At 40.1% G+C, this 26,836-nt stretch overlaps 9 protein-coding genes across 9 annotated transcripts; 4 read left to right on the top strand and 5 right to left on the bottom strand.

Annotated features, from left to right (window-relative positions):
- Positions 1–4,812: 4,812 nt before the first annotated feature.
- SS1G_14336 (predicted protein) lies at positions 4,813–5,748 on the top strand (the record flags this gene model as incomplete). The annotated part of the gene is made up of 1 exon (XM_001584673.1): positions 4,813–5,748. The coding sequence occupies one exon, from the start codon at positions 4,813–4,815 to the stop codon at positions 5,746–5,748; it is 936 nt and encodes a 311-aa protein (XP_001584723.1).
- A 910-nt stretch (positions 5,749–6,658) lies between these two features.
- Positions 6,659–7,711, bottom strand: SS1G_14335 (predicted protein; the record flags this gene model as incomplete). The annotated part of the gene is made up of 1 exon (XM_001584672.1): positions 6,659–7,711. One exon carries the CDS (start codon positions 7,709–7,711, stop codon positions 6,659–6,661), a length of 1,053 nt encoding a protein of 350 aa, XP_001584722.1.
- A 414-nt stretch (positions 7,712–8,125) lies between these two features.
- SS1G_14334 (predicted protein) lies at positions 8,126–8,224 on the bottom strand (the record flags this gene model as incomplete). Its single annotated transcript, XM_001584671.1, has 1 exon — positions 8,126–8,224. One exon carries the CDS (start codon positions 8,222–8,224, stop codon positions 8,126–8,128), a length of 99 nt encoding a protein of 32 aa, XP_001584721.1.
- Positions 8,225–8,708: 484 nt separating this feature from the next.
- On the top strand, positions 8,709–9,507 carry SS1G_14333 (predicted protein; the record flags this gene model as incomplete). The annotated part of the gene is made up of 3 exons (XM_001584670.1): positions 8,709–8,912; positions 9,095–9,122; positions 9,410–9,507. 3 exons carry the CDS (start codon positions 8,709–8,711, stop codon positions 9,505–9,507), a joined length of 330 nt encoding a protein of 109 aa, XP_001584720.1.
- A 621-nt stretch (positions 9,508–10,128) lies between these two features.
- SS1G_14332 (predicted protein) lies at positions 10,129–11,152 on the bottom strand (the record flags this gene model as incomplete). The annotated part of the gene is made up of 2 exons (XM_001584669.1): positions 10,129–10,777; positions 10,836–11,152. 2 exons carry the CDS (start codon positions 11,150–11,152, stop codon positions 10,129–10,131), a joined length of 966 nt encoding a protein of 321 aa, XP_001584719.1.
- Positions 11,153–12,876: 1,724 nt separating this feature from the next.
- On the top strand, positions 12,877–14,310 carry SS1G_14331 (hypothetical protein; the record flags this gene model as incomplete). The annotated part of the gene is made up of 2 exons (XM_001584668.1): positions 12,877–13,345; positions 13,694–14,310. 2 exons carry the CDS (start codon positions 12,877–12,879, stop codon positions 14,308–14,310), a joined length of 1,086 nt encoding a protein of 361 aa, XP_001584718.1.
- Positions 14,311–14,696: 386 nt separating this feature from the next.
- Positions 14,697–16,307, bottom strand: SS1G_14330 (hypothetical protein; the record flags this gene model as incomplete). The annotated part of the gene is made up of 2 exons (XM_001584667.1): positions 14,697–15,965; positions 16,065–16,307. The coding sequence occupies 2 exons, from the start codon at positions 16,305–16,307 to the stop codon at positions 14,697–14,699; spliced, it is 1,512 nt and encodes a 503-aa protein (XP_001584717.1).
- A 3,737-nt stretch (positions 16,308–20,044) lies between these two features.
- On the bottom strand, positions 20,045–21,244 carry SS1G_14329 (hypothetical protein; the record flags this gene model as incomplete). Its single annotated transcript, XM_001584666.1, has 1 exon — positions 20,045–21,244. The coding sequence occupies one exon, from the start codon at positions 21,242–21,244 to the stop codon at positions 20,045–20,047; it is 1,200 nt and encodes a 399-aa protein (XP_001584716.1).
- A 2,448-nt stretch (positions 21,245–23,692) lies between these two features.
- Positions 23,693–26,629, top strand: SS1G_14328 (hypothetical protein; the record flags this gene model as incomplete). The annotated part of the gene is made up of 3 exons (XM_001584665.1): positions 23,693–23,787; positions 23,875–26,224; positions 26,279–26,629. 3 exons carry the CDS (start codon positions 23,693–23,695, stop codon positions 26,627–26,629), a joined length of 2,796 nt encoding a protein of 931 aa, XP_001584715.1.
- Positions 26,630–26,836: the final 207 nt, after the last annotated feature.

The raw sequence follows: 26,836 nt of genomic DNA, 5'->3' as shown, positions 1-26,836 counted from the left end.
CTCCATATGATGCCTAACAATCCATTCATAGCCGCGGTTTTCGCATCATAAAACTCTGTATCCAGGTGCATCACTATTTCAACATCTTCACTCTCCCCATTGTCGTTTTTGATGTGATGCGACGTAATTCCCAAGAGGTAGGAGTTCCTTTGTTAGGAGATTGAAAAAACATGACTGTTACATAACCCGTACTATTCCACCAGCTCTCAGCCCCGCAAACTACCACTTCCCAAACCAATGCGAGATTCCTTGAATATGTGATAGTGCATCGGGCGGCAAGGGGAAGAGGAGCGTCACGGCAGTGTTTTCTGGGTGACAGACATCTGTAATGAATTATCCACTTCTATCGGATGTGTTGGTGGTTGTAATATGAGAAGATAGGGGTAGGAGTGCGTGTTTGGATAGGGAGTTAGTCCTGCAGAAGAATCCGTTCTAGTCATTGGATTTTTCCGTCATTCTTTTGCGAATTATTTGAATCCATGTGCAATTTCGACTTCCATCTCGAGTTTTGGTGGTGGAAGAAATGGTAAGTGTCTTTCGGAGTGAGGTAGTGTGCGTCAACGTCTTCTTTCATTTCATTGAACTTGTGGTCGGGAATTGAGATATGAAGAGGTAGTTGACTTGATATCCACGTGCACATTGCTCCTTGTCTTAATGCCTCCTCTTCATCCAACCACAAACACATTGCTGTAGCTAGTCAATTAGAATCTTTCATCTCTGAAAAACACGAATGTTACCGCCATACCACGACTAACACCTTCCAACCCAACGTGTAGAATGTTGGAATCGCTTGCATTGGTAATAGAGTGTAATACTAGCTCCCTACTCCTTAGTTAAAGTAAGTCGATCGCAAAAATATAGTCCATCCAGGAGCGACGTATTTGGTAATAACACCGGGGAAGGCTGCTGCAAATGAGCTATTTATCCATTGATAAGAACTTGTACTTCTCGAAAGATAAATGACCAAATTATTGGCACCAAGGCAGGTTGCGAATAAATGATTGACGGGCTACTTGCGGATTGCGTGCGAGAGAGAATAACGCTTGTGGTAAAAGACAATGATTGTGGGCCTGCTCATTCTCCGGACACTAGATGCAGATGGGAAGGAGGTGGTAATCCCCACTCTAGAAGAAATAGAACAAACATTTGTGCTGGACAGAGCTTGAAGTAGTCGTCTGAGTATCCGAAAACTCAGTTATATCGCCGTAAAGTAGTATGGGATGTCGGAAAACTCAGCAGTCCTGCGGGGAAATTCGAATATCATCTCTCGGGTGGTTTCATTGGGTTGCATATGCGAACATATTTTCATGTGTCCGCTTTGAATGCCACTTTGTGTTGGCCCTGGAGTCGTACTTCAAACACTTGGCTGTCCCTGATAAGAACAGCAGCCAGATAATGGAACACCTCGCCTCGTATATCGTGTTTAAATGCATTATGAGATTTGCTCGAACCTGTTGCGAAGGCTGCTGGTGTGTAATTTCCCGGTGGTATGCCAAAACTTCGAGAAAAGGTAATTTCCATGAAGATACTATTGCAAGCTAAATCTGCCCGATTTGGATTGTGCTATCTAAAGCTACTGGAGCTGGAGGATGCTGAAGATGTATAGAAAACTCGAGGAGAAGTTATGGTCGTAGATGAGGAAGAAGTGGCGGGGACCGCAAAATTTTATGGTTGAGCAGCCCGAATATTGTATTGCTGAGCTGGCAGAAATTGGAATAGGTTGTTTCATGATGAGATTCCGTGGAGCAACGGGCAGAAATAGTTAGTAAACAATAGCAAGAACACAGAAAGAGAGAGTACACAGTGAGGCACCAAAAAAACCGGGACAAGGCTGGTAACTCCATTACGATCAGGAAATTTCAAAATCCTCACTTATATCCTATTAAGCTCAATTGACGGACACTAATAATCATTTCCCAGTAAGCTCTAAACTCTCAAAGCTTTCCAATCAGAAACAAAATAACAATCACGAGAAATAGACCGATGAAAATATAAGAAATCGTTTTGTCATGTTTCGTCACCGATACACGCCAATGATAATCCCTTCCCAAACCCGTAAATTCTGATTCAAATGAAATAGAATACATAGTGTCAAGTAGATGACGATTTATTGATCAAGATCTTCTCCAGCAAATGGAATGGTGCTTCGAGAGAGATACACTTAGGTATGTGGTTTATTCATTAGCAGAGATGGAGCTTCGAGGCCGCAAATCCGTTAGCGCTTGGATAAAAGAGATGATAGCTCTAGTCGAACTGATGGGCTGAAAAAGCTTGGAGTTACCATGGCTGTCTGTGTAATCCTCATTAGAATGGTTGGAACATACGAGGTTGCAGCTGCACTCTCGGTCAAGAGATGATCCGGGGCGACAATATCATGTGATGAATAGAATCACGTGGATCTAACTCTCCTTTTTAGTACTGATCTAAGCGAAGGCAACGACATCAGTGAAGATATTTCGGAAGAAGGTGTACCCAATTATATATCATCTCAATAACTTAGCCGTCGATAATGGACTTTTAGAACAATCTTTTGGTGAAATAGAATTTTCGATTACATTTTACACCTATCCATAAAATTATATAGTTAGATCGGAACCAAATATTGACATACTAACAACCTGGCGTTCACGCAGAGTTTTACCACGGAAATCTTCATAAAACCGACATTTCACCACCTCTTTCTTTTTTTAGCAGCACAAAATTCACTGCATTAATCTCAAAATCGCCAAAATGCCATACACTAAAAATCCAATGTTAATGTCGCAAGCGAACCTCTGATGAACCTCGCCAATCCTTTTCCAATTGATGTCTTTTCTACATCTATGATGGTCTTTTTCAATGGATCAGTCTTTTGGAAACGCTTTCCAGGAGTTGAGTAATAGAAATTCAAGGCTGTAGAACAAAATCATCAAAAAACGTCATATAATTCGTTGTCTTCGCATTCACAAGGCCCACCAGGCCTTGATGATATGGTTATTTTCATATCAGAACCTCTTCTCTTTGTATAGATGAGATAAACGAACAATTTCGGGTTTTACTTGTTAAATATTCAAATACGTATCCTAGGCAAAAGTTTTGTCTTTCCTACTCACAAATTTTCTTCATTTTCGACACCTGGAGTCCTACTACAAGCCTGAATTGGCATAAAGATATTTCGTCACAGCTCGATCTAACTTCTTTACAAATGAGTTGCCACTTCTATCACCATGTGCCGTGGAGAGAATCCGTCAGATGGAGCAGCTAGTAATACGGAACTTTATTACAATCTTTGCAGTCTACAGATCATAGCGGAACAGTTTCCTACCATACCTAGATGAGGGACTAAAAGCTAAATCCTTTTCCACAATATTTGGAATGAAAAGCATCCCAAACACAAAGTCAAATGGGAATCTTGCATTAGTTATAATGAAGAGAATGTAGAAGGCTGGAATCAATGACATAATCCGCATCACAGCGGAAGAGGCCGAGTATGAGAACAAAAAATGTGCGAGTGATCCCAAAATACCGTCATCGCCAGCGAATGTTGAAATGGATATCCTTGAAGAAGACCCCCTTACTGGCCAGGGTTACACTCGAGGACACCTGGTCGCAGGTTTATCATGGTATGATGACTTTTATTCAAAGCCCGTGATGAAGGAACTAATATTATGTATCTTGAGGATTGCAGGACCGAGAACTCACTCTGGCACATGAAGACAAGGAACGAGGAAATACTTTTTCCTCTTCGTTCAATTCGGAGTATCGCTATTGATTTGCTGATTCTAGATCAGGAATATGTAGGTTTTTGGGGATTAATGCTAGTCATGATGTACATAAATATCGAATGAGTGATTTTTGTTGCCAGACTCGACCCATCTCAGCCGCAAGAAAATAATTAAATATGGACCCTAGATACATCTTTTGCACGTTGTACCTTAGAATTGGTGAATTTGAAAAAGCAAGAGCATTTGGTACATCATGAGAAGCTTATCGGCGATTTTCATTTTAAGCGAATGAATTCTTTGATGAAAATGGGCCGATGGACGATTTTCCTTTTAGCTCAGATTGCTTGGAGCTCGAACCTTTCAGCTAATGGAACATGGTGGCTAATTATTTGTGTCATGGGTCTTTTGAGTAATTGGAAAGGGATTTGAGATGTAAGTTGGTATGGTGTACGGTGGAAGTGTGTGGGATTCCGAGTAAATATCTACGGAATACTTTTTGAGGAGAGGCTAGTGGTTAGGATTCTTCTGTATACGTGTAATGAAGATATAAGTATCTAGTATTTTTATGGGATCATTACTAGAGAATGAAAATATAATTTAAACTTTGAAGGGCAAGAAAGGCTGTAACTCCGGAATAGATTTCACCCAATCTTCTTGGTTTCGTAGATGTGGAATGGTGATATACCGCACCATTCTTCTTTGCACATTCATAATACAAAAGTCACACGTCTTTGTATGTAGTTTTAGGCTTCTTCTGAATTAAAAAAACTCAAGGGTAGTTTTACTTTTGATATTCAAACCCGCCCGAATTCACTTCCACATTCTCAGTCCATTGTAACCTCGTATTTACTGTTATTAAAGGGTTAAGACTTATATTTAAGGAAGACCACATCCTTGGGGCATAATTAAGGCCCTCATTTCGTACTTGTAAAACTCACCCCTCCTCAGACTTATAAATTTAGTCCGTTTCCACTCCTTCTCTTTGACCCATAATAAAGACTACCTAATCTTAAACTTGCAACCTGCAAGTGTGACCTAAGACCCAGCTTCACATTATTCTCTTATATCTTCGACAACAACCTCAAAGATTACCCGTATTTTTGGCAAGATGAATCACAACGGGGCGACTGGCAACTACAACGCGACCAACTTTTTAGCAGGTCTCGAAGATGTCACATCGGCGGCTGAGGAAGAGACTGCAGATATTTTGTCTATAAACCTTCGACCTACGCCCATCCGTCAAATCAGAAATGGTGATGAAAATGAAACCAAGCCTATCCATTATGCTAGTGCATCTGATATGGAGCCCCGCAAAAAGCTCGAAAATTTCACTTGTTTTCCGCGCCTTTCGGTGGAATTGCGCCTGAAGATCTGGAGAACAATAGCCTTCATGCCGCGTGTTGTTGCATTACGAGAGCAGACACGTCATGATCAGAATCCTAAGAGGCAGGTCTCTATACAAATGACAAGCGCTGCCGCCAAATTACTACAAATTAATCACGAATCTCGAGTCGAAGGGTTAAGATTCTATAAGCCTTGTTTTGGGCCTCAATTAAGTGGCGATATTTCTGTTGCTGATGTTAAAGACCTCGTCATTCACGCAAACTTAACAGTGGATACGCTGTACTTGGAACGATTCTGCTACCAAAGCTTTTGGCAAACGCGCGTAGAGTCACGTTCTAGTAGATATATGGACAATTTTATAAGACACGCAAGCAGCATTGCCATTGATGCTTGTAGAGCGTCCGAAGGAGGTTACATTGACTGTATTTTCTTTATGCTCAAATGCTCCCCTAACATCAAGGAAGTGCTACTCGTTGTTAGAATCAACGACAATCTCATAAATCGCACATTATCTGGCCATTGGGACTTACTCGAGTTCCACAAAGACGAAGCTAGTTGTTATCGTGAGAAATACCAGGGAGACTGGACTATAATATGTGATGCTTTAGGCTCTAGGTTCACGAATCCAAGAAAAGTGGTAACGCTCAGCGATCCGGAGATCAGGATCGTTGGATTGACGAGAGATGGTGTCCGAATCTGAGAGGCGTCGGAAGTGTGATGACGCGGAAAATGGCACTATATGGCATAAGAAATTCTCAGGCTAGCAGGTGTCGACAATATCCTGGAGATGGTCATGATCTACACGAAGGGAAGCAGCTAGATGGCACTAGAAACGATGTTCAAATGTTAATTCTGTCGGTCAGGCTAGATAGCACGAGATCCTCTCATCGAGGCTTGGATAATCTTTGTATGGTAGATGGGCTCTAGGATAACCTTTTTGCATATCCATTAGTTAGATAGGTTAGAGGAAGACACTTAAAATCATATACATCAATCGAAGATATTTCACTCTATAATTCTCAACAATAACAATATATGTCAGAAATTTTGGTATAGATACCAAGTTACGCGGATGCGAGCGGCTTTGCTTAATATGGGATAAACTTATTGACTCAATATTGAGACATGATCTCGGAAAGTTGTATATTCATTACGTACTTGTGCTTCATTATGAAAACAATCAAAATATTGCATCGAATCATATTTTTTCTAACGTTGCCAATTTTCCCTTTGGCATAGCCAAACAGAAAGCTTATGAATGAGAGCTGGGACAACTAATGCTTCTCCTTTTCTCATATCGCAACTTACCAAAATTATGATACTTGCATCGGAATTCTTTAGAAACTTGAGTAAAATTACAAAGGCTATAGTTCAAGAGCGTATCATCTTCGTCTAAACCAAAGATTTGCAAGGAAGAGCTGAGATTCTAGAGAGACATTTAGCTCAAGGTCTTATCCTAGCCCTGAACACTTATATAGCCTTTACCCAGCTAATGAACACTATAAATGAGTATATAGGTCCCTTCAACATTCTTATGTGCTAATTATTCACCCATGTATCTTCAAACGCCTGCAAATGAAGTTTGAAAGTGATCATCAAAGACCTTGTTCTCAGACTTCATAATGAATATTCTCCGCATATACAGCCCCTTCACCACATAACTCCGCACGTTCATTTGGGGACTCAACAATAGGATCAGAGCCAGGTAGTTCTGCAATTCCTTCCGGAGGCTCCAATTCGAGTAAAGTACTGTGAATCCTTGATACGCTTGGGAGCCCTTGAAGTCCTTCAGTCCTACTACCCTCTTGCTCCCGGGTGGCATTTTTCCGACCCATCTCAACCATCAGGCCGTTCAGAGAATCTAGATTGGGGCAGACATGTTCAGTAGATGGAGGCATATTCTTTCCTCCTCGCCGACGGTGTTTTCGTACAAAGTAGTAGCCAAGCATACAGACGGAAGCTATCAGTAACAAAATACTGATGACACTTAAAACCACAGTGTACGTAACTCGGATACGAGCGCCATACTTTTTCGACTTGTCGATAGCGGATTGTTCAGAGAGAGAGATTGTAATAACAGCTGTGTAAGCACCGGAAGTCAAGCTAGCCATGGAACTTGCTTGACTAATGGCGGATTGTAATGAACCCTTCAATATTGGATCTGTGGCTGTAGATGCAATAGAGTCCCAACTATTTATCTGGCTCAAAGCAATGGCAGTTATACCAGTGGTGGGATATGTGCTTGTAGAGGTGGTGGATGAAATGAGGGTGGTATAACCACTGCCCAAACTAGCCCAGCTACTCCATTGACTAATCGCTGAACCCAAATGACTCTTTGTGTACGAATCTGTTGCTGTAGTCTGAATAGGATTATAACTAGTAATTGAACTAAAGGCAACGGCTGTCGTGTCCGTGGTCGAGATGGCAGTTGGCACTGCTAGAGTTGTGTAAGGTGCTATAGTGGTCTTTGTTACGAAGATGGTGCTTTTCCCTGTTGATGTGATGGCTAACTCAGTTGGACCACCTAGAACTCCAGTCATTTCGCCTGATACAAATGTGTACCCCGTATCCGCTGTATATGTAACTGTCCTGGTCGATGTTTCAACGGGTAGATTACTGGAATAGTAGACGTCATGGTATGTTCTGGTGAATCTGGTTGCCATCTGTGATAATTAGCTAGATTGACCAAATATTTAGATACATTGTTTGTAGAACTGACCTTTCTGTAGAATTTGAAGTTGGATGCACACAGAATATTAGGATTAGAGACCAATATTACCAGGAAAGAAATCTTAGCTTCGCTTAGTACAAACTTTTGATCTTCAATCATTCACTCGGTGACAGATTTCAAGCTCAGCCACCACGCTTCAGTACTAGTTTGATATCAATTGGACTTATGACCCTTCTCTAAGATGAAGGTAAGCAAAGTGTCAGCCTCAGCACGACATCCAAGCGATGTGATCTTACCTCGAGCCAGCTGGCTAGAGATGTTCATCATACACTGACTAGAGCTATATGGAAGCTTACCGTTAATCATCATAATTATTAATACCATATCATTATATAATACAATTCTGCTACATGGAAACCGGAAGGACTGCTGAACTTGGATTAACGGCGGCCTTCTTCCGGAAACTCTTTGGCTTGTAATTTAGTGAGTTTTTTGACTTTGTCATTTTTAAGAAAAAAGAATGGTGTTTTCGGAGCCTGATGTTGAACTGTAAGAAATTTCTTTGATTTAGTAAAAAAAACCCCCGCATAACAGAGATTACTTTAATTAAGTTCCAATTTCACGTACTGTTTTAGATTATCCGTCGAAGTTAGCTTGGCCTATTTTCCCCTTCTTCCCATCAATACGCAGTGGAGTAACCAAGAAGCTTCATGCACTTTATCATCCCTGATAGTTTGTTTGCAGGTAGTTGCAGAAATTCTTGACTTTCTGAATTGCCTCTCATTACATAACCTCCATGATCCATCTTTAAATTCTGCATCCGCCCAATAATCTAACAGGAGATAAATACTATGAGCGCGTGACACAAACTCTCGGCTCTCTTGGGCTGTTTTTTAATGAGCATATTCGTCTGAGGAGATGAAGAATAGGAGCACAATAACCAAGGAGATATCCGACTACGGCTTTTTGTGGAAAACGATCCTTTAAGGATGGTGGCTCAGGTGCTAATAGGATGGAGCAAGCCAGGGGATTTGCTTGAGGCACCATCGATTGTTGAATATGCTTTGACAGTGTCGCTATTGACGAAGATAGGTATAAAAATGGTAGCAATGCCCATGATGCAAGTTTCTAGGAAACTACTTGATGAGTATCAGGAGCTGGAACTTTCCACGGTAAGCGATATAAACGAGCTTGTAGGTCTTAAACACTACTGAGAGAAAAGAATTTTTTGCCAGAGACTTTAATCACGGTAAGATGTTATGGGTCTTTGAGATTCTGATACGTTTTAATATCAAACTAAATAGAGTGACAGCTGTAGAAATACTGGTACGATCTCTTAGAATTTTCCGAAGCTAAAATTTTTTGCAGCATTTAGGAATTCGACAATCATGCGGATCACAACGGTTCGTCGATTTTGATCGTTTATTCAGGATATTTCCACTGCAAAACTACAATACAGCAGAAGTTGAAACAAAATAGCTCTTACCATCATCCTCAATATGTTCAGTAATAGTAGATAAAGAAAACAGCTCAATCCCGGATACGGTAATCATCTATCTATCCCAAACAATCGAGCATATTCAGCAAGCTTGTCAATAACCGAACGCTCCTTCTCCCTCTCGGCTGTAGGCCTTACCTATCATCTTTTGATCACTTTCAACCGTCTAATTTTCAGAACCCTTAGACTTAGAATCCCTTCTACCTTTCAGAGAAGGGTGTTTTGATTCCCAAAACACAATCCGAAGAAGATGGTATGCGAATATCAATATGAAACCAGGATACGAGTAATCTACCGAAGATGTGACCTTAAATACATGGGATTCTATCACGCTGTCTTGCAGCTTTGGAGAAGTGACAACTTTCGATGTAGAAATAAATCATACATCCTGTGAGACTTGAGATCCTAATTTGATCTCCCTGCTCGATTTTGGTACACTAAGACTCTCACAAAATTCATCCATCATTTATCCCAGCCCTTGAACTATCGTAACATATTTAAGATAAGAGCTCAACTAGTTCTTTACAATTGCCAACACCTCCTTTATCGAAATCATACACGCAGATTCCTCCAATTCCATGCCGAGGAATCCCAAATCCCCTTTCTCAAAGTTATATGCACAACCTCTTTCCCATTTTGTTTTTCGGGAACTTTTAGATGGATTAACGTGAGTTTAGCTTTATTTAAGAGGCCTATAATTTTTCCGAAGTGTCTAACCACGAAACATCAAGCATTCAACATTAACCCGCAGCTTAGATTTTCCATTCCGATGATCATACATATATAGCAAGAATACAAACTAATTATTCAGCAACACAAATCGTAATATGGAACTATGATCACTAAACTCTATCTGTAAATAAGCACACCACAAACCAAGCCCCTCCCGCCCCCCAAAATAAAATCCTCTCTCACGCCTCCATCTCAACCGGCTCTCTCCGTACCATCGGACTATGCATCTCAACCGGCGCCCTATCCACACTAGGACTATCCGCCTCAGCCATCACCATAGTCCCGCCGATTTCAGGTGTATGTCCATTTTGTCCCATTAACTCACGTATATTATCACCTGGACCGTTCGGTTTGTGAGATGAGGTGTTTGGATCTGTGGATGGTTTGTGGGTTTTTCTGTGTCGGCGGAGGAGCCATATTGCTAAGGCTATGAAGATTATTAAGGCAACTCCTCCTATTACTCCACCTATTATGGCGCCTGTATGGTTGGATGAAGAATTTGCTTGATGATTTGATGATACAGTGGTTTCTTGTGGTGTAATTGGTGTTGAACTGGAAGCAGCTGGTGCTGAGGTAAAAGAAGAACCTGGAGTTGGTCCAGAACCAAAAGTTGAAGACGACCCGAGAGATTGTGAATTTGTCGACGAGGTAGCTGATGTTTCGGATGAACTTGTTGTAGTTATCAAGTTATAAGGAGTAGCTAGTGGTGATACAAAGAATAGCGCTGGTGACTCTTGCGAGGTAGTGTCGCAACTATATGAAGTCTGGACTCCAAGACGGGCGCTTGATGAATCGGACAATAAAGAGCTTTGGCAGTAGTCTGTCATACTATATACAAAAAGTCAGTCTTTCTGAAATTCGTAAAACTTTCAAAGAAATCTCATACCAAGAGAGTGTAGTGGTAAAGTCTTGCGTATTGAAGTTATAGCCATAGCAACCATTACTACATGCTGCATCATCAACACAAGCACCATACATTTCACAAATAGGCACTTGATCGCTGTAGGTACATAAGCCCCAAATTCCACGAGGATACACAGTTGTGCATGTGGAGTCTGTAGGCACCGTAAAAGGGGAGTTGCTATCTCCATAGGAATATCCACAAGTAATTCCTTTGGCTCCTTGACGTTGTCTGAGATCCGGAGCTCGAGTCAATGGATGTGGAAGGGAGGATTTGAAGGAATTTGAAATGCCTAGACTCATTCTTTCATTCATTGAGGGGATCTGTGAACTGATTGGCTCGGAATTTGTGAGGCTGCATAAAATCAAAGCCGACAAGACAGACAGTAAAATCATTTTGCAGGCTTGAATAATTTAAACAGCGTTTGAAGTTCCTCTCAAAGCCTTCGCAGGGACGCCCCATTTGTTTTGAAGCGTCGGAGATAGGATAGAAGGAAAAACCCGATAAAGCGAGTCTAGCCTGCTAATTTTTGATGGCAAAGGACGTTGCAAATGATGGGATGTGGTAAATTAGCTATCCGTCTTGAAATTTCATTCCATTTCATTTGCCCTTAAAAATTCACTGCACTAGGCGCATTAAAACGTTTCAAACAAATATCTTCTAAAAAAATTTGAATCTCAAAACAGGCAAGGTAAGAAGTATCGTTCTTATTGGAGAGTGTGAATGTTTATCTAGGGGCGAAGCAAAAAGCAAACGAAGCTCAATTCCGTACATTTCTTGATTGATAGTCATAGCTGCGGCACAGAATTTTTGTTTGTTTGCAAGTCTAAAAGACCAACATGTTGGTCTTATTACTTGAGTTATGGATAAAGCTTGTATGATAGCATAGTATACTGCATCTTCCAACTAGGACATGCATGAAAATGAGTTGTTCTTCCAGAAACTCTGGGGGTAAATTGCTAGTTTCAAATACCAACAGCGCGAATGCCAAAAACAAGCAAGTAGCAATGATAGCGAAAAACATAAAGTTGAAAACCACGAATACCTCAGTAAAAGAGGTAGTTCATAAATATATGATTGAAAAATAAATTAAAACTCATTGAATGAAAAACAAAATCTATATATCAGTAGTTATCAAAATCGATATATATCAATCGATATATATTATCAAGCCGATTTAATAAGTATAGATTCTCGAGTACTGAGTCTTAAATCATAAACTTGAATTAATTAATATGACGATACTTATATTTATTTATTTCCCTATAGATATATATATATATTTCTGTATCAATCATTTCATTTTAAAAACTAGATTTGAGTATATAACTTAATTTATTCTTAGAGTATATTAATTATATAAGATTTAATATCTTATTTTCATTAAAAAGAGGATAATAAAAAAATTATAAAATTATTTTAAATTTTAAATAAATATTCTTTATAAATTAAAAAAATCTATTAAAATTATTTTTTATAAAATATTTTTAATTAATAAAAATAATTATCAAATAAAAATGTTAAAAGGAATGACCTTACACAGGGAATAGTGAGAAGCTGATAGGGCAGAACTGAGGTAATATTGGTCTAATAGGTTAATCTCTCTTCTAAGTTCTACGGAAGTGCGAAGCTCTCTTACAGAGAGCTTCTCAATCTAGTCCTAATAGGACTAGTGCCCTGTACACGTGCTACGCAGGAACCATTCACTTTAACATAAAGTTATATAACGTGGTTTATCAGTGGGTCGGACACTTTTTCAATATCCTTTACTCTCTCACTTCAATACGCGTTTATTCAATAGTTATTAATGGAAATTCATTCAAAAGAAGCACGAATAGTCCTGGCCATTGAGGCTATCGAATTGAACAAAAGATTGACGATTCGAAAGGCTGCTAATTACTATAGTGTGCCTCGATCTACATTATTCGACAGAATTCAAGGTCGTAGTAATATAGCTGAAAGTCAACCAAAAAGTCATAATTTGATTGAATTAGAAGAGGAGGTGCTTATTCAATACATTATTGATATGGATGATAGAGGATTTGCCCCTAAATTAAATAGTGTGGAAGATATAGCGAATTATATGCTCGAAACACGGGGTGCGAAGAAGGTTGGAAAGCTCTGGGCTCATCGCTTTGTAAAACGATGTTCAGAATTAAAGATGCGTTTTAATCGTGTCTATGACTTTCAAAGAGCTCTTTGCGAAGATCTAGAGCTTATTGAAGAGTGGTTTCGATTGGTATCGAATATGCAGGCGAAATATGGGATTCAGGATTGCGATTTCTACAACTTCAACGAAACAGGCTTTATGATGGGTATAATATGCCCCGGAATGGTTGTAACTAGTACTGAACGAAGTGGCAGAAGCAAGGCAATACAACTAGGTAATCGAGAGTGGGCTACAGTGATTATATGTGGTAATAGAGAGGATGAAACTATACCACCATTTTTAGTGGTGCAAGGACAATATCACCTTTCTAATTGGTATACAGAGAGTGATTTTCCTGCAGATTGGGCTATTAAACCTACTTCTAATGAATGGACAAATAATGAGATAGGTTTAGAATAATTAAAGCATTTCGATAAGCATACTAATCAATAAAGAAAGGGCAAATATCGAATGCTAGTATTGGATGGGCATGAAAGTCACGAATCGATACCTTTCCAATCATATTGCAAGTCAAATGATATTATATGCATAAAGTTATCATCGCATTCAAGTCACTTAACTCAATCACTTGATATTGGATGTTTTAGCGTACTCAAACGTTCATATAGTTATCAAATTGAAGGATTTATTAAGGCTTATATCAATCATATTTCTAAAATTGAATTCTTTATAGCTTTCAAAGCTGTATATCAACAATCGATTACTATTCAGAATATAAAAGCTGGTTTTCGAGGAGCAGGTCTAATACCATTTGATCCTCAATCTATACTCTCAAAACTAGATGTTAGGATTCGTACTTCTACCCCTCCATCTATCTCCTTGGAACTTACCAATTTCTGGATCTCTCAAATCTCTCACAATCCAACTGAGGCTCTTTTACAATCAACTCTAGTAAAAGCTCGAATAGCTCGTTATCAATCAAGCTCTCCTACACCTATATTTGAGACTGTGCAAGCTTTAGCTAAAGGTACAGAGAGATTGACACATGAAGTTACACTTTTGAATGCTGAGAATCGTATGCTTCGAAGAGCAAATGAAGCATTAAGTAAACGTCGACGCGCTAAAAAAATTCAACTACGTAATGGAGGAGTACTTACTGGACAAGAAGCTGAAGATATATTATCACAACAAGAGGTTGATAATCAGATTCAACGCGACGAGCGTCAAAATGGGGGAAATTCTAATAGGGAATCATCTACTAGTCGATGCTGTAGTAAGTGTGGAAAGACTGGTCATAATTCAAGAACCTGTCAAAATAATACAATAGATGCTAGTTTATTAGATTCTTAATAGTTTCAATCGATTCATCCAATTGTTATTGAATAATATAGTTTTAAAGTGATAAATCGAGGAAAAAGTGTCCGACCCACTGATAAACCACGTTATGATAAATTAATACAATATCTTTATACCGGGAAATTATTTAATATTAATATCAATGATAATACTACTCTAATTTAAATTCTAACTCCGAACGCCTTTAATGCTATGCTATAATATGTAATACTATTTAGTAAAACATTTGGAAGATGCTATACACGCTAATCTCATAATTCAAATCGATATCACTCTCATCCCACCCACTAACTTTAATCCCACAAGTCTCCCCGCCAACCTAAAAAAAACCTTTCCTCCGCAAGGCCAGCTCCCATCCCTCCCCTCCCCTCACAAACCCACTAAACCCCCACCACAACCCCATACCCCCAAGCCTTCCTCAACGAACTCCCCTCTTTAATCATCCCGGAAATCTCCCTCCCCACCCTCTCTTTCGCCATACCACCCATACAAAAATCATCCCAGAAGAGATATTCATCCGGGGCCTCACAGACCAAAAGACCATTAATATCCGGTAAATTTCTTCTTTTATTGTCCTGTAAGTTTTTTCCCGCTCCTTTCTTTTCCGTCTTTTTGCTTTTTCTCCTCCTCTTTTCGCTGTTTTCTTCTCCTTCGCTTTCTTGTACGCAAGGATCGTAGACGGAGATGTAGGGGCTTTCTTTTGTGCCGAGTCCGGATGCATCGGATAATCCTTCATCTTCGAGTTGATGTTCTAGTATGATTTCGAGGAGGAATTGATGAAGATCATAGTAATAGATATCTTTTTGAGGAATTTCTGTTTGATTTTCTGTTTCTTCTCCAGATTTTTCTCTCTTAGTTTGAGATTGAGACCCATTTTGTTCACCTTGTCCATGATGCCCACTTGAATCACCTTGTCCATGACCCTCTACTCCCCCATGCTCATCCTTATCGAAAACTTCTGGAACTACCTCTCCAGATACTTCCCCCTGTGGAACCGGTTCCATCCATTCATTCGAAGTAGTAACTTCAGGTGTACTAGCAAACCAAGGTTTAATACTATTCTCCATCTTATTATCCCAATCCCTCAAAAGCGAAATGGCATTTTTCTGATGTTCCGCCACAGAACTAGGTCTTAACGGTACAGGTCTTTGACTTAACCAACCGGGTAACATTGTCGGATCAAATACCTTTGGAATGATGACTTTGAATTGTGGTTTCGGTACCACGTGAGATTTATTGTGTGGTTTTTCGATAATATGAGTAGCTTCTAGCGTTTCTCGATGATGCGCGTATAAGTTATCGAGTTGGGCGAACATTTCTTCGACCACTTTATTTTGCGCTTCTTTAGCTTTGGAGTAATCAAGAGATGCATAATGCCATACATCCCAGATTCCGAATGAGAGGACGAAGATTGTTTCTCTTAGTTTCTTTTTGGGAAGAGGAAGGGCGATGAAGGATTTAACTTGAGCTTCGAAATCTGGGAGCATGGATTCGGTGGTTAATTTTGTTTCTGAATTATTTTGACCAATGGTGTTTTCGATAGAAGAAAGGTAGATTTTATTCGATGCCAATGCTCCTGTGGGTGGTGATGAAGGATATGAAGATGAAGGTTGTGAAGTTGCTAAATTAATATGTGCAGAACATGAAAGCTATTGAGAAATCAATTAGTAAATGTGTGAACTTGACAACTCAAGCGCTCAAAATTCAAGAATCAAAAACCAAAGCAAAAACCAAACTCAAAAACATACCTCTTCACAAAGAACTTCTGTCCAACTTCTTCCCTTCCCATCCTCATTCACCTCAAGGGTATCATCCACCCAATTATCCCCAAAAACCACCAATCGAACACCACTCTCCTCTCCTTCATCATGACTCCCATTTGCCCAATCCCATAAACCATCGGTAACATCATTAATACTCGTCCCTCCCAATCCAATCTTCTTCAAATGTTCGGTATATCTCGATTGAGGTAACAATGCCAAGATAGTCATTAACGATAACACCGCTCCAAACACCAAAGCGCCTAATCGTGTAAAAGCGCGCATTGTCGCAATCAAAAACACCAACCGCTATGAAAAATAAACCAATCCTCCCTTCTCCTTTCTCCCTTCTCTCGTCCCGCGACGACCGAATAGGAAAAGGGAAAACACAAGGTTTTAATTCCTCTCTATTATTTTCCTCAATTCTGATAGATTCCAGCCTTATTGAATTTGTTCCTGGAAAAATGTAGGATTATGATGATGCCAAGAGGAAAGAGGATAAGGGCGTTGCGTATGCCAAGAAGCGGGAGGCTTTCAGTTGTGGATGATCTTTAAATATGTACCTGCCTTTTTCCTTCGTGGATAAAAAAGAGAAGGGATCAAATAAAGATGTGATGTCCAAATATCAAAATATCAATAAAAAAAATAACACAAGAACGAGTAACAAGAAAGAATGAAGAAATACTTACAACACAAACGCACATACATGTACATATGTAAGATTGAAAGATGTAAGTAAGATTTGATACTCAAAAAACAACCAAGCTGATCCAAGTTTAAAAAGAGACCAAAATACTACTCTTCCCAATCCCAATTTGTATGCTTACTTACCCATCTAGGATATACGTCCCCTACAATTTCCAACAAAGTGTTATGAAAATTCATGAAATTCCCCTTCTCTTCCTTGCACAACCATCCATCACCGCATCAAACATATTTCGAACGCGCAATGGGGATTCGTAAGCTCTTGACCTTCAATGCTTTAAGCGGATACTTTTTTATCCTTCTTGGTGTGGGCGGCTCCCCACCTCGTGTTGTACGTCGTACGTATACTGGATATTTATTAGATGGGGGAACGTCATGTCTAGAGTGCGAAGAGGCTGAAGGGAGAAGAGTGGTTATAATGATTGTGGATTCGTGGAGTTATTTATCAATTACACATGAACCGGTCGGAGGAAATGGTTTTATCGTTTGGATTTATCCGTGAATAAATACACGTATGTACATATATAAGTGTATAAGTACAATTGTTTTTCAATCAATAAACATGAAATTTCCAATTATCATCTCATATAAGATTATGCACATTTACCGCTGTGAACAATAATACAGAGTACTGTGTACGGAGGTACGTGCCGAAAAGTTCATCCCACCATTTTGGTTCTGCCCAGTCAGTTAGTTCAGTTAAATTCTAGAGCATTATCCTTAAATTTCAAGGCGCTAAGATCCAAGGTTTAGAGTACAGTTATGCATTACATTTATACAAAACATATAATCATTATGCCATGTGCATACGGAACTATCTGGACCACCAACCTCCTATACCTAGCTAGCCCAGTCCATCGGAACGGAAGGAAAACCAGGTACCGATGGATGAAGTGTGATTTCGGACTCCTGTAGACGAACATCATAGCGATTCCGTCCCGTACCCGTGTACTCTCAGCAATAAGAAATGGCCAACGTCTACATAATTATTCGAGCGATCAGAGGTTCTGCCTTCTCCTGTAAAGGTAGGTAGATATATTATTGAAACCTTTTCAAATCTTTAAAACCTAAAAAATCCAAGTAGAACTAACTCAAAAGCCTGTACAATATCAATTTGAAAAAAAATACTCTGAAAATAGATCTCTATTGATACCAAATATACAGCTGAACCTCTAACCGCCTAAGCACATGGATGTTGACCATCTCTTATTGCGGAGAGTATACAGTATTCTAATATAAGAAGTTAAAATCTTACAATAGAATCTAATTGTATTAAGGACACTTTGAAAACTGATGCGACTATAGGGCCTTGCAGAGTATTGTTACGAGGTTTGCCGTCTAGATCACGTGGAAGTGCTCTAGACTCTCGAGGTGGTTTATAACTAAGCGTCAAGCAGGGATTTAAAGTAATGACAATAATACAATTCGTAACTAATAGTAGAGCATACTAAATGATTGATCTTGAGCACGAAGCTCTATATAAAGGAAATCCATTTAGATTATATAGACCTTCATATTGATAACTACTCAGTAAGATCAATGCGGCTCAGTACTAAGCTCATTGATCCTTACTGAGCCAGTCACGTGATATTGATTGGACGTGAGGGTTTCCTGTTACTCGGCGTAACAAAGTTCTTGAAATTTATTTTAAATAAAAATTATATCAATTCGGATTTTAAAAAAATTGATTTTTTATTAAAATTTGTTAAAAGGAATAGAAGTTACCGGTACTAATCACGTGTCGTGATTAGTAATACGGTTACCTAAACAGGCTAGATTAGACGAACCATAAGCAGGCATATTGGTCCCCTCCGAGGATACCAAGAGGAGATTAATATGCCTACAGACGTAGTAATATAGTCAATATAGAGGCCTCTTCCACCCAATCTTTCAATAAAATTATTATTTAAAAATGAAAATTTAAATTTATTTATTTTTTATAAAAGTTGAAAATGTTAAAAGGAATGACCTTACTGTTACGTTGTAACATTATAACTATTATCACGTGTTATAGGATCACATGAATAGTCTTGTGAGGGAGCGAGGGAGCGAAGGAGCGAGATTCGAATCTCGCTCCCCAGCTCCATCGCTCCAATGTTGGAATACGAAGGTCTATATAATCAAGATAGATTCCCTTTGTATAGAGCTTCGTGCTCAAGATCAAGATCAATCATTTAGTAGGTGTTACGTCCAAAACGATTAGTATGTCACATGACCATAAAACATGTGATGGAACGGTGAGGAACGAACGTTCCTAGGAACAACCAGGAACGCTCGTTCCCAGGAACGACGATTCCTAGTTAACCATAGGCACGAAGGACTATATAATCAAGATGGATTTCTTTTGTATAGAGCTTCGTGCTCAAGATCAATCATTTAGTATACTCTACTATTAGTTACGAATTGCATATCATTATTGTCATTACTTTAAGTCCCTACTTGACTACCTCGAGAGCCTAGAGCACTTCCACGTGATCTAGACGGCTACCCTCGTAACACATTCACTTTAACAGAAAATGTATTTATTAAAAAATTATAATATAGTTTTTAAATTATGATTTATTAAATTTATATCATCTCATCCAATTCAAAAAAATAAATATAAAAACTAGACTTTATATTCTGAATCCCCCTGTCACGATTCACCATTAGGATTAGTGTCTTGGGATGAAAATGAATCACGTGATAAGGAGCCCCAGGAGCCCTGAGGAGCCAGAAAGCTCCTGGGGGCTCCCTTTATTGATCATTATATAGTCAGAGTAGTTTCATAGTTTAGGAGCTTCGTGCTCAACTTAGTTATCAATTAGTTTACCTACATTCTACTTGATCTAGTAACGACTTCACTTCCAAATGAATACCAGTGGTAAAGCCTTAACCCACAACTACCAACCGACGAACCTTAGGCAGCCGCTGCCTCCAGTACAGTATCGTTACACCCCCCCCCCTCTCTAGAGCTGAATAAGAATCTGGATATTTATTTATACATTCACCCATCACACTTTCTCAAGATCATACAGATATTGATATTTAATCCTATTGTATTTGTACCTCAGCTTAAAGCTTTACCTCAAGCTTTATCTCAAGTTCAATTTCTATCAACATATAAAAAGCACGTATAATCAATATATGCTTGTACACAACAAAAAAGAAATATCCTCCTATGTTCTTTTTAAGATCCCAGCTAAGAAAGGGAAAGGGAAAGCAAGCAAAAAACTCCAGACCATGCAAACACCCAAAATGCATCTAACAGTCAAACTCTCTTATTATCTTCTATGAAAGGTACTGCCTGTTATCTTTTGCATCTTGGATTTTGGTGGTCCTTGTACAGCATCATCACTTTCATCATCTTCTCCTTGCTCATCGATATCATCATGATCAACTTCATCCTCATCTCCAGAATCTGCATCTGTTTCCTCGGCCTCATCATCTATTAAATCATCCTCGCTATCCTCTTCTTCTTCATCAGACTCGGCAACTAAACCATTAAGCATTTCCTCCTCAATCTCGGAATCTGAGATATCCTGGAGATCCCCATTCTTGGCAAGTCTTTGAGGTAATCCATTGACGATAACTTCTTCCTCATCATCGCTTTGACCTTCCACATAAATAACACCTTCATCATCATCTTCGCTGTCTAGCCTTGGTCGGTTTTGCATGCCTCTTCGTAATTTGATTTGTGCGTCCAACATATCCAATTTACCCTTCAAAGACAAAAGATGTTGTAAAGATTTTGATCTCTCGTCCAAAACTCTGTTTACCTCGGCCAATTTCTTGATAAGACCTCTCTGAGTTGCTAGATATCCTCCATGTGTGATCATTGACCATTGAACCCAAACCATGAGACTTCCAGCTCTACCAGGTCTGCGATGTAATCTTTCTGCCAACTTTTGTAGTAGAATCGCGGCGAGGGGGGAATCGAGTCGTTGAATTGTAGCTCTAATCGTACTGAGATCCGTAGTATGTAAGCAAGATTCCAATAAGGCGACATCGTTTGTTTTGAGTGCTTGAGTGAGAACTGTTCCGAGGGATGCGCCAGAAGGAGCTTGAATTGAATTTTGAGGGTATGAAAGGGCTTGAGCTTTAGAATCACCGAAAGCGGCTGCTACATCGATAGGCTCTGACGCGTGGGCACGGATAAGATCTCCGAATGTTGGCTCTCCATCTTCCTCCGCAGCTTCAGCTCCTTCATCTTCCATTGCCACATCTGTGGTAACATTGCCATTTTCTTCCGCATCACTCCCATCCTCTTCAATTTCTTCCATCTCATCGTCACTTTCATTTTCTTCATCGCTAGAGATTTCGACCACTTCATTCTTCTTGATTCCGTTCGTCTTCACCTTATTTGCAGTTCCACCAGATACCACCGTCTTTGATTCATCTAGATGTCCCGCTCCAAATGATTTAACACCTTGCTTGACCATTGGTTGGCCAAGCTTGGTCGGAAGTTTCCTCTTAGCTGACATTGTATTTATTTATCGGTTGTATGATTTAAAAAAGAGCGAGAATTTGAGTACGACGAAAGATTGGTAGAGGAAAGTGAAATTCGTTTGAATTGAAGAAATGGCAACCGATCAAAGTTTGCCTATTGATAAACTATCGTGAAATTCGAATAAGTATTGGTCGCAATGAAGAGACTGAGATTATACAAATTCAACTGATTCTCAATTCTTTCAAATGGTGGTGTTGAATGAGTTCAGGTAAATTTACCATTGAAGCTATCGATCAGCAAAACTTCATGAAACTTTTTTTTACTCAAGATAGAAAAAATAAATCCTGATCACGTGAATATGTTATCTTGGGAGCTAAAAAAGTCAGTGCGGAACAGATAAGGTGGATCCATGAATGGAAATGTGGCTCATTCTTATTGTCAAGATTTGATTGATTGGACCAATGATATACATTTCAAGTCTTGATCCATCTTAACCTTTATTTGACCCTTGTTGGATCTTTTCCTCTCCAGGCTTTCCTTACCTGTAGTGGGGCTGAGTCATTTGTATGGATGATGTGATTGGTCACTATGAGGCAACCTGCAGTGGAAGTACAAGGTAGTCATGAATTAACTAAGAATGCATTAGGCTTAGCCCCATGGTCATCACTTGCTATCGTTTAAATATGTTAATGGTATGTCCCCCCGAAAGTTCTCGTCTTTGCAACCAAATTTTTTAAAGGTTTGATTTGCGACAGCCTTCTCATTCGTCCAAAGAGCCAAAGAGCACCTACCACCACCGACCAACCTCCGATCATCCAACAAACTTCACCTAAAATACACCTCAACACATGACCTTACAGCATCACCAAAATAAAGACGATAACGATATTCTTAGTGGGTTTATCGAAAAGGTGTCGAACAGTTGAACCTCGGAAAATAAACTTCATTCTTCACTTATATCATTGTGATTGAGAGTAATTTATTTATTTTTTTTTATTCAAAATTCCTCTTGTCTCTTTATACATAAAACGCATTCAGTTCTTGAGAGTTATACTTTTGATATTCTCTATAATCAAAGAAAAGCAAGGCAAGGCAAAGCAAAGCAAGCAAAGCAAAAAAAGGTTTATATTCTCTCTTCTCTTTCCCCTTCATTTTCTATCCCCAGAGTGAATCTAAGGGAAGAACATTATCGCCGAGAGAAACCGGGTTTATCGAAGTATCTCCCACCCACCAACCATCCTTTGTGGTTGCGCGCGTCGGATCAATTGGAAGGACGAAAACGAAATTTACTTTATTGAATCGTTCCATTCATTCATCAACATTTACCTTGACATCAAGTTGATTACCAATAATTCTCTCTGTTTTGAAAAGCTTTAACAGTCCAGGCTAAGATTTAGTGTTGTTGACAGTTTCGATTTTTTGGAGGTCTCTTTCGCTAGTTGTACCTTTCTCACGATAAAATCGCGTCGCGCTTCGTTTCGCTCATCTGTATCTCTCTTTCTTATTTCGACTGATATCATCTTGAAGAGGGAAAAGAAAAGAGAAGAAAAGAAAAGGAAAAAGAATATACTTCCAACCTCGGAATTACCATTTTACGATTCACAGTTTTTCACAGTGCGATCCATCTTCAATCAATCAAAGGGAAGAAAAGAAAGAGGCAAAGAAGAAACGAAATTCCGAATTCTGAAAGTCGCGTGTTCTTCATCAAAACAATAACACAGCACACCACACCACACAAAACCGAAAAAGCGGCGACATTAGCTTTCTAGCTTCTCACTAGCAACAACATATCAACAGAAAACAGTACTTATACCATTGATCCCACCGCGCCTGTTCAAAAGACGAATTCAGTTTTTCTTATTTTCGAGTGGCCAATTTCTCTCGGATTGCAAATCAACTTGTAATTCCCGATCCGACATCTCTCTCTCCATTTGTTCACCTTTTTATTAAGAGTGGCCAAATATTGAACCCATCCTTACTTTGGAACACGTAAGGCTAGACCCCGAAATCCTTTGTCGCATTTCGACGAGGCTGCGCCGAGGATTAACAGAGGGTAGGTCTACTAGGAACATTCATCTATCCCGCCACCGTACCTTATATCTTCATACATTTATTTTGTTATGGTTGAACGGTGCAGCTCAGCTTTGAAATCATTGTTCTCGGCTTTTTATTCACTGTATTCGAGTCGCGTGCTCAAGTTCGCGGGCGCAATTTAGCTGACGTATTCCACAGTTCTCTCACAGTTAAAGAATCCCTCTTGTCGCAAGTATTGGTCGCGACAAAATCTTCCACCTTACAACTAAAACTAAAATCAAGCAACTTCTCCAAACCATCAAATATCAGAGAAACAATTAACTCGTCCTAATCGCATTGCCTTCATCTCAAGTCCACCAACTTCAGATATAGTCTAGATCTCTTTCCATCATTTTTGTCACAAGCAGTCCCTCTGTAAATAGAGGATCTCTGGTTGTTGATGGCCGTCATGACCACCCAGCATTCAGACGATCTACCTTTGGAGCAAAAGACAATACCCGTTCCATCATCTGATACGATGGCTTTGGATCTCAATATCAACGGGTAAGTCTTCTCTACCATAGTTTCTTGCCTCATTTTCCTTTTTCCTCATTTTTTGTACACTTGTATTTATCAATGAAAAATGTACAGATCTTCTACCCGAGATGAATCCAAAACTGAAGTACATCCAACTACCTCTGATGCTGAATTGAGAAAATCTCCCGCCCCCGAAATCACCACATCGGAATCTGCCGAAATCACATCTACATCAGAAGTAAATGGAGATCTAAATGCAGAATCACATACCGTCAAAAGTTCTCTACCTCCATCTTCATTAGTCGAATCGCATGCCCAAGACTCTCCTGAGAGTCAAAACGTGTCTCAACTACAAGACTCGACTACAACAACTATCTCCAACGAGGCTTCGAAGCCAGTCGAGGAACCAGAACGCGCTGTATCTGATCTACCTACACCGGCCGATTCCATGCCCGAGGTTGCAAATGATAGTTTCGCGCCCACGGCTGTTCCACCTATCGTAGATGCTCCAGTATCCGATACTCGCGACGAGGTTTCCCCACTCACTCAAGTGCCTGAAGCTATACGCGAGCCGTCTCTGCCAGTTTCAGATAAAAAGGAGGAATCATTGACGGAACAAGAGGCTCCCGCCCCAACTCAAGAGACAAAGGCGGAAAGCGTTGATGATATGAACCTTAATTTTGATGCGCCGCGAGCCGATCTACCTCCATCATCTCCCAACAATGCGCCGCCATCTGTTGATATGGACATCTCTCCCAGAGCACAGCATGTCACTTTAGAGCCTACCACAGAATCCGCGGCCTCCAATTCTGCTTTTAATGATGTTGATATGACGGATGCGCCTGCACAAACACAGGTCACGAAAGTTGCTCGCGAGCGAGAGGATGATAGCGACGAGGAACCATCTGCGAAGCGCACCAAGACTGAGGAAAGCGAGGAACCTAAAGTATCTTCAAATGTGGGAACTCCAGCCGCCACCCAGAATGGAGTAACTACGAATGGTGCTTCGTCTTCTACCGTTAATCTGTCACGCCCAATCACCCAGCATGAGACGAAAGAAATCATCAAAATCATTAAGAATGTCATCAAGACTGCAGCCGGAAAGAACTTCAGATCTCCCGTTGCAATACTCTGGCCTGGATTTGCTGATGCTTATGCACAGAAGGTAAAGAATGAGGTCGATTTAGGTACTATGGAGAAGAAGATCAAGACTGGCGAATACCCTTCGATCCAAGCCATCATGGATGATGCCGTACTCCTTTACGAAAATGCCGTTGCCTTTAATGGGCTTGACAATGCTATTACAACCGCTGCCAATGACGTGAAGACATCAATTATCACTAAGCTGGGAAGTCTCCCTCCGGAGCCACCGGCCCACGTTGCCAAGGCGCAGGTTAAGAAGCCTAAACGACCTACGCCATCTCTCGACACTGCTGCTCGTACTCCTGCTGCTAGAAGACCATCTCGCGGATCTGCTGGTGCTGCTGTACCGATCAGTGCTCCAGCTCCAACGTTTGCTTTAGATCCCGTCACCAGTACACCATTAATTCGTCGCGACTCAACTAAAGACGGCAGGCCAAAGCGTGAAATTCATCCACCGAAGAACAAGGACTTGCCTTACTCTTCGGCGAGACCCAAGAGCAAGAAATACTCCGTCGAGCTTAAATGGTGCGAAGAGACACTGAATGAGATGAAGAAGTCGAAATACTTGATGTTCTCTAGTGCTTTTATGACTCCCGTTGATCCTGTCGCATTGCAAATCCCCAACTACTTTACCATTATCAAATCGCCCATGGACATCTCCACTGTCTCCGAAAAGCTTCAAAACGGTGCTTATACAAGGGCTAAGGAGTTTGAACAGGATGTGAAGCTCATATTTCAGAATTGTTACAAGTTTAACCCCGAAGGAAATCCTGTTCGTGTCATGGGCCAACAGTTTGAGGAAGTATTCAATGGATTATTGGCTAAGAAGGACCGATGGATCGCTGATCATCAGCCTGTTGCTGTAACACCCGATAGAGATGAGGAAACTGAGGAGGAAGAGGAGAGCGAAGATGAGCCAGAGCCCGCCCAAGAAATATTTCAAAGTGCTGCTACTGCCCGACTTCTTATCGAACAATCCAAGTTAATCGATATGTTGTCGAAACCGGAATCCGCCGATGCCATTGCCTTGCAGAGGAAAATTCTCAATTTCATTCAAGAAATCGCCGACAAAGAAAAAGAAAAGCTGGCGGCTATTCCCAAAAAACCAAGCAAGAAATCAAGACCCTCTAAGCCCTTAAAGAAAGCTGTCACAACCAAAAAAAGCACCACTGGACCTTCGAAGAAATCCGGGGGAGCTCGCAAAGAGAGATACTTAGGCACTTTTGAGAAGGAAGTAATTTCTGCAGGAATCGGCCTTTTGCCTGACCACATTACTGCCGACGTAATGGAAATGGTTAAATCAGCCCATCCATCAATGGTGGTAAGTAAATTTTCTATCTGTTTGACGATCTTCAATCAACTAACTATTTATTAGATTGAGGAAGACGGCACTTTAGAAATGGAAATTGACCAGCTCGAACCACATCTACTCTGGAGGATTTTTGATGCCATCCATGAACATGCTCCAGAATGTGAGGCCAATATTAGAGCGACACATCAAGACAAGAAGGAAGAGCCTCGTGCTCCTGCAAAACCTCCCCAGAAAAAGAAAAATAAGCCCATGTCGAAGTTTGAGCAAGAACGAAACATTGCACTGCTTAAAGAAAAGATGCAAACCTACGAAAGAGGGCCGGGTTCAGCTTCTCAAGAGCCCATTGAGAGTGTTGAGCGACATACACAAGAGGAATCAAGTGGTGATGAGTCTTCAGATTCTGAGGAAGAGTAATCTTGCCTCCACTGACCACCACCTGGCTGCAAACTCAGAAGCTCGTACCTCATCGCCAGATATTTGGATTTGTTACAATCCTAAAGTAAAGTCGCTTTCTCAACTTGTACATTACCTTTCTTCCCGCACAATTACGAGCACGTTGTATAATATCATACTTTCAAAAATTCATTGACGTTTCATTTGATATCATGCCTTCGACCCATC

The sequence above is a fragment of the Sclerotinia sclerotiorum genome, genomic scaffold (genome assembly GCF_000146945.2).
Source record: "Sclerotinia sclerotiorum 1980 UF-70 scaffold_32 genomic scaffold, whole genome shotgun sequence".
Taxonomy (NCBI): Eukaryota; Fungi; Ascomycota; class Leotiomycetes; order Helotiales; family Sclerotiniaceae; genus Sclerotinia; species Sclerotinia sclerotiorum.
The sequence above is the reverse complement of the archived record's forward strand: the minus strand, read 5'-3'. Positions and strand labels throughout refer to the sequence as shown.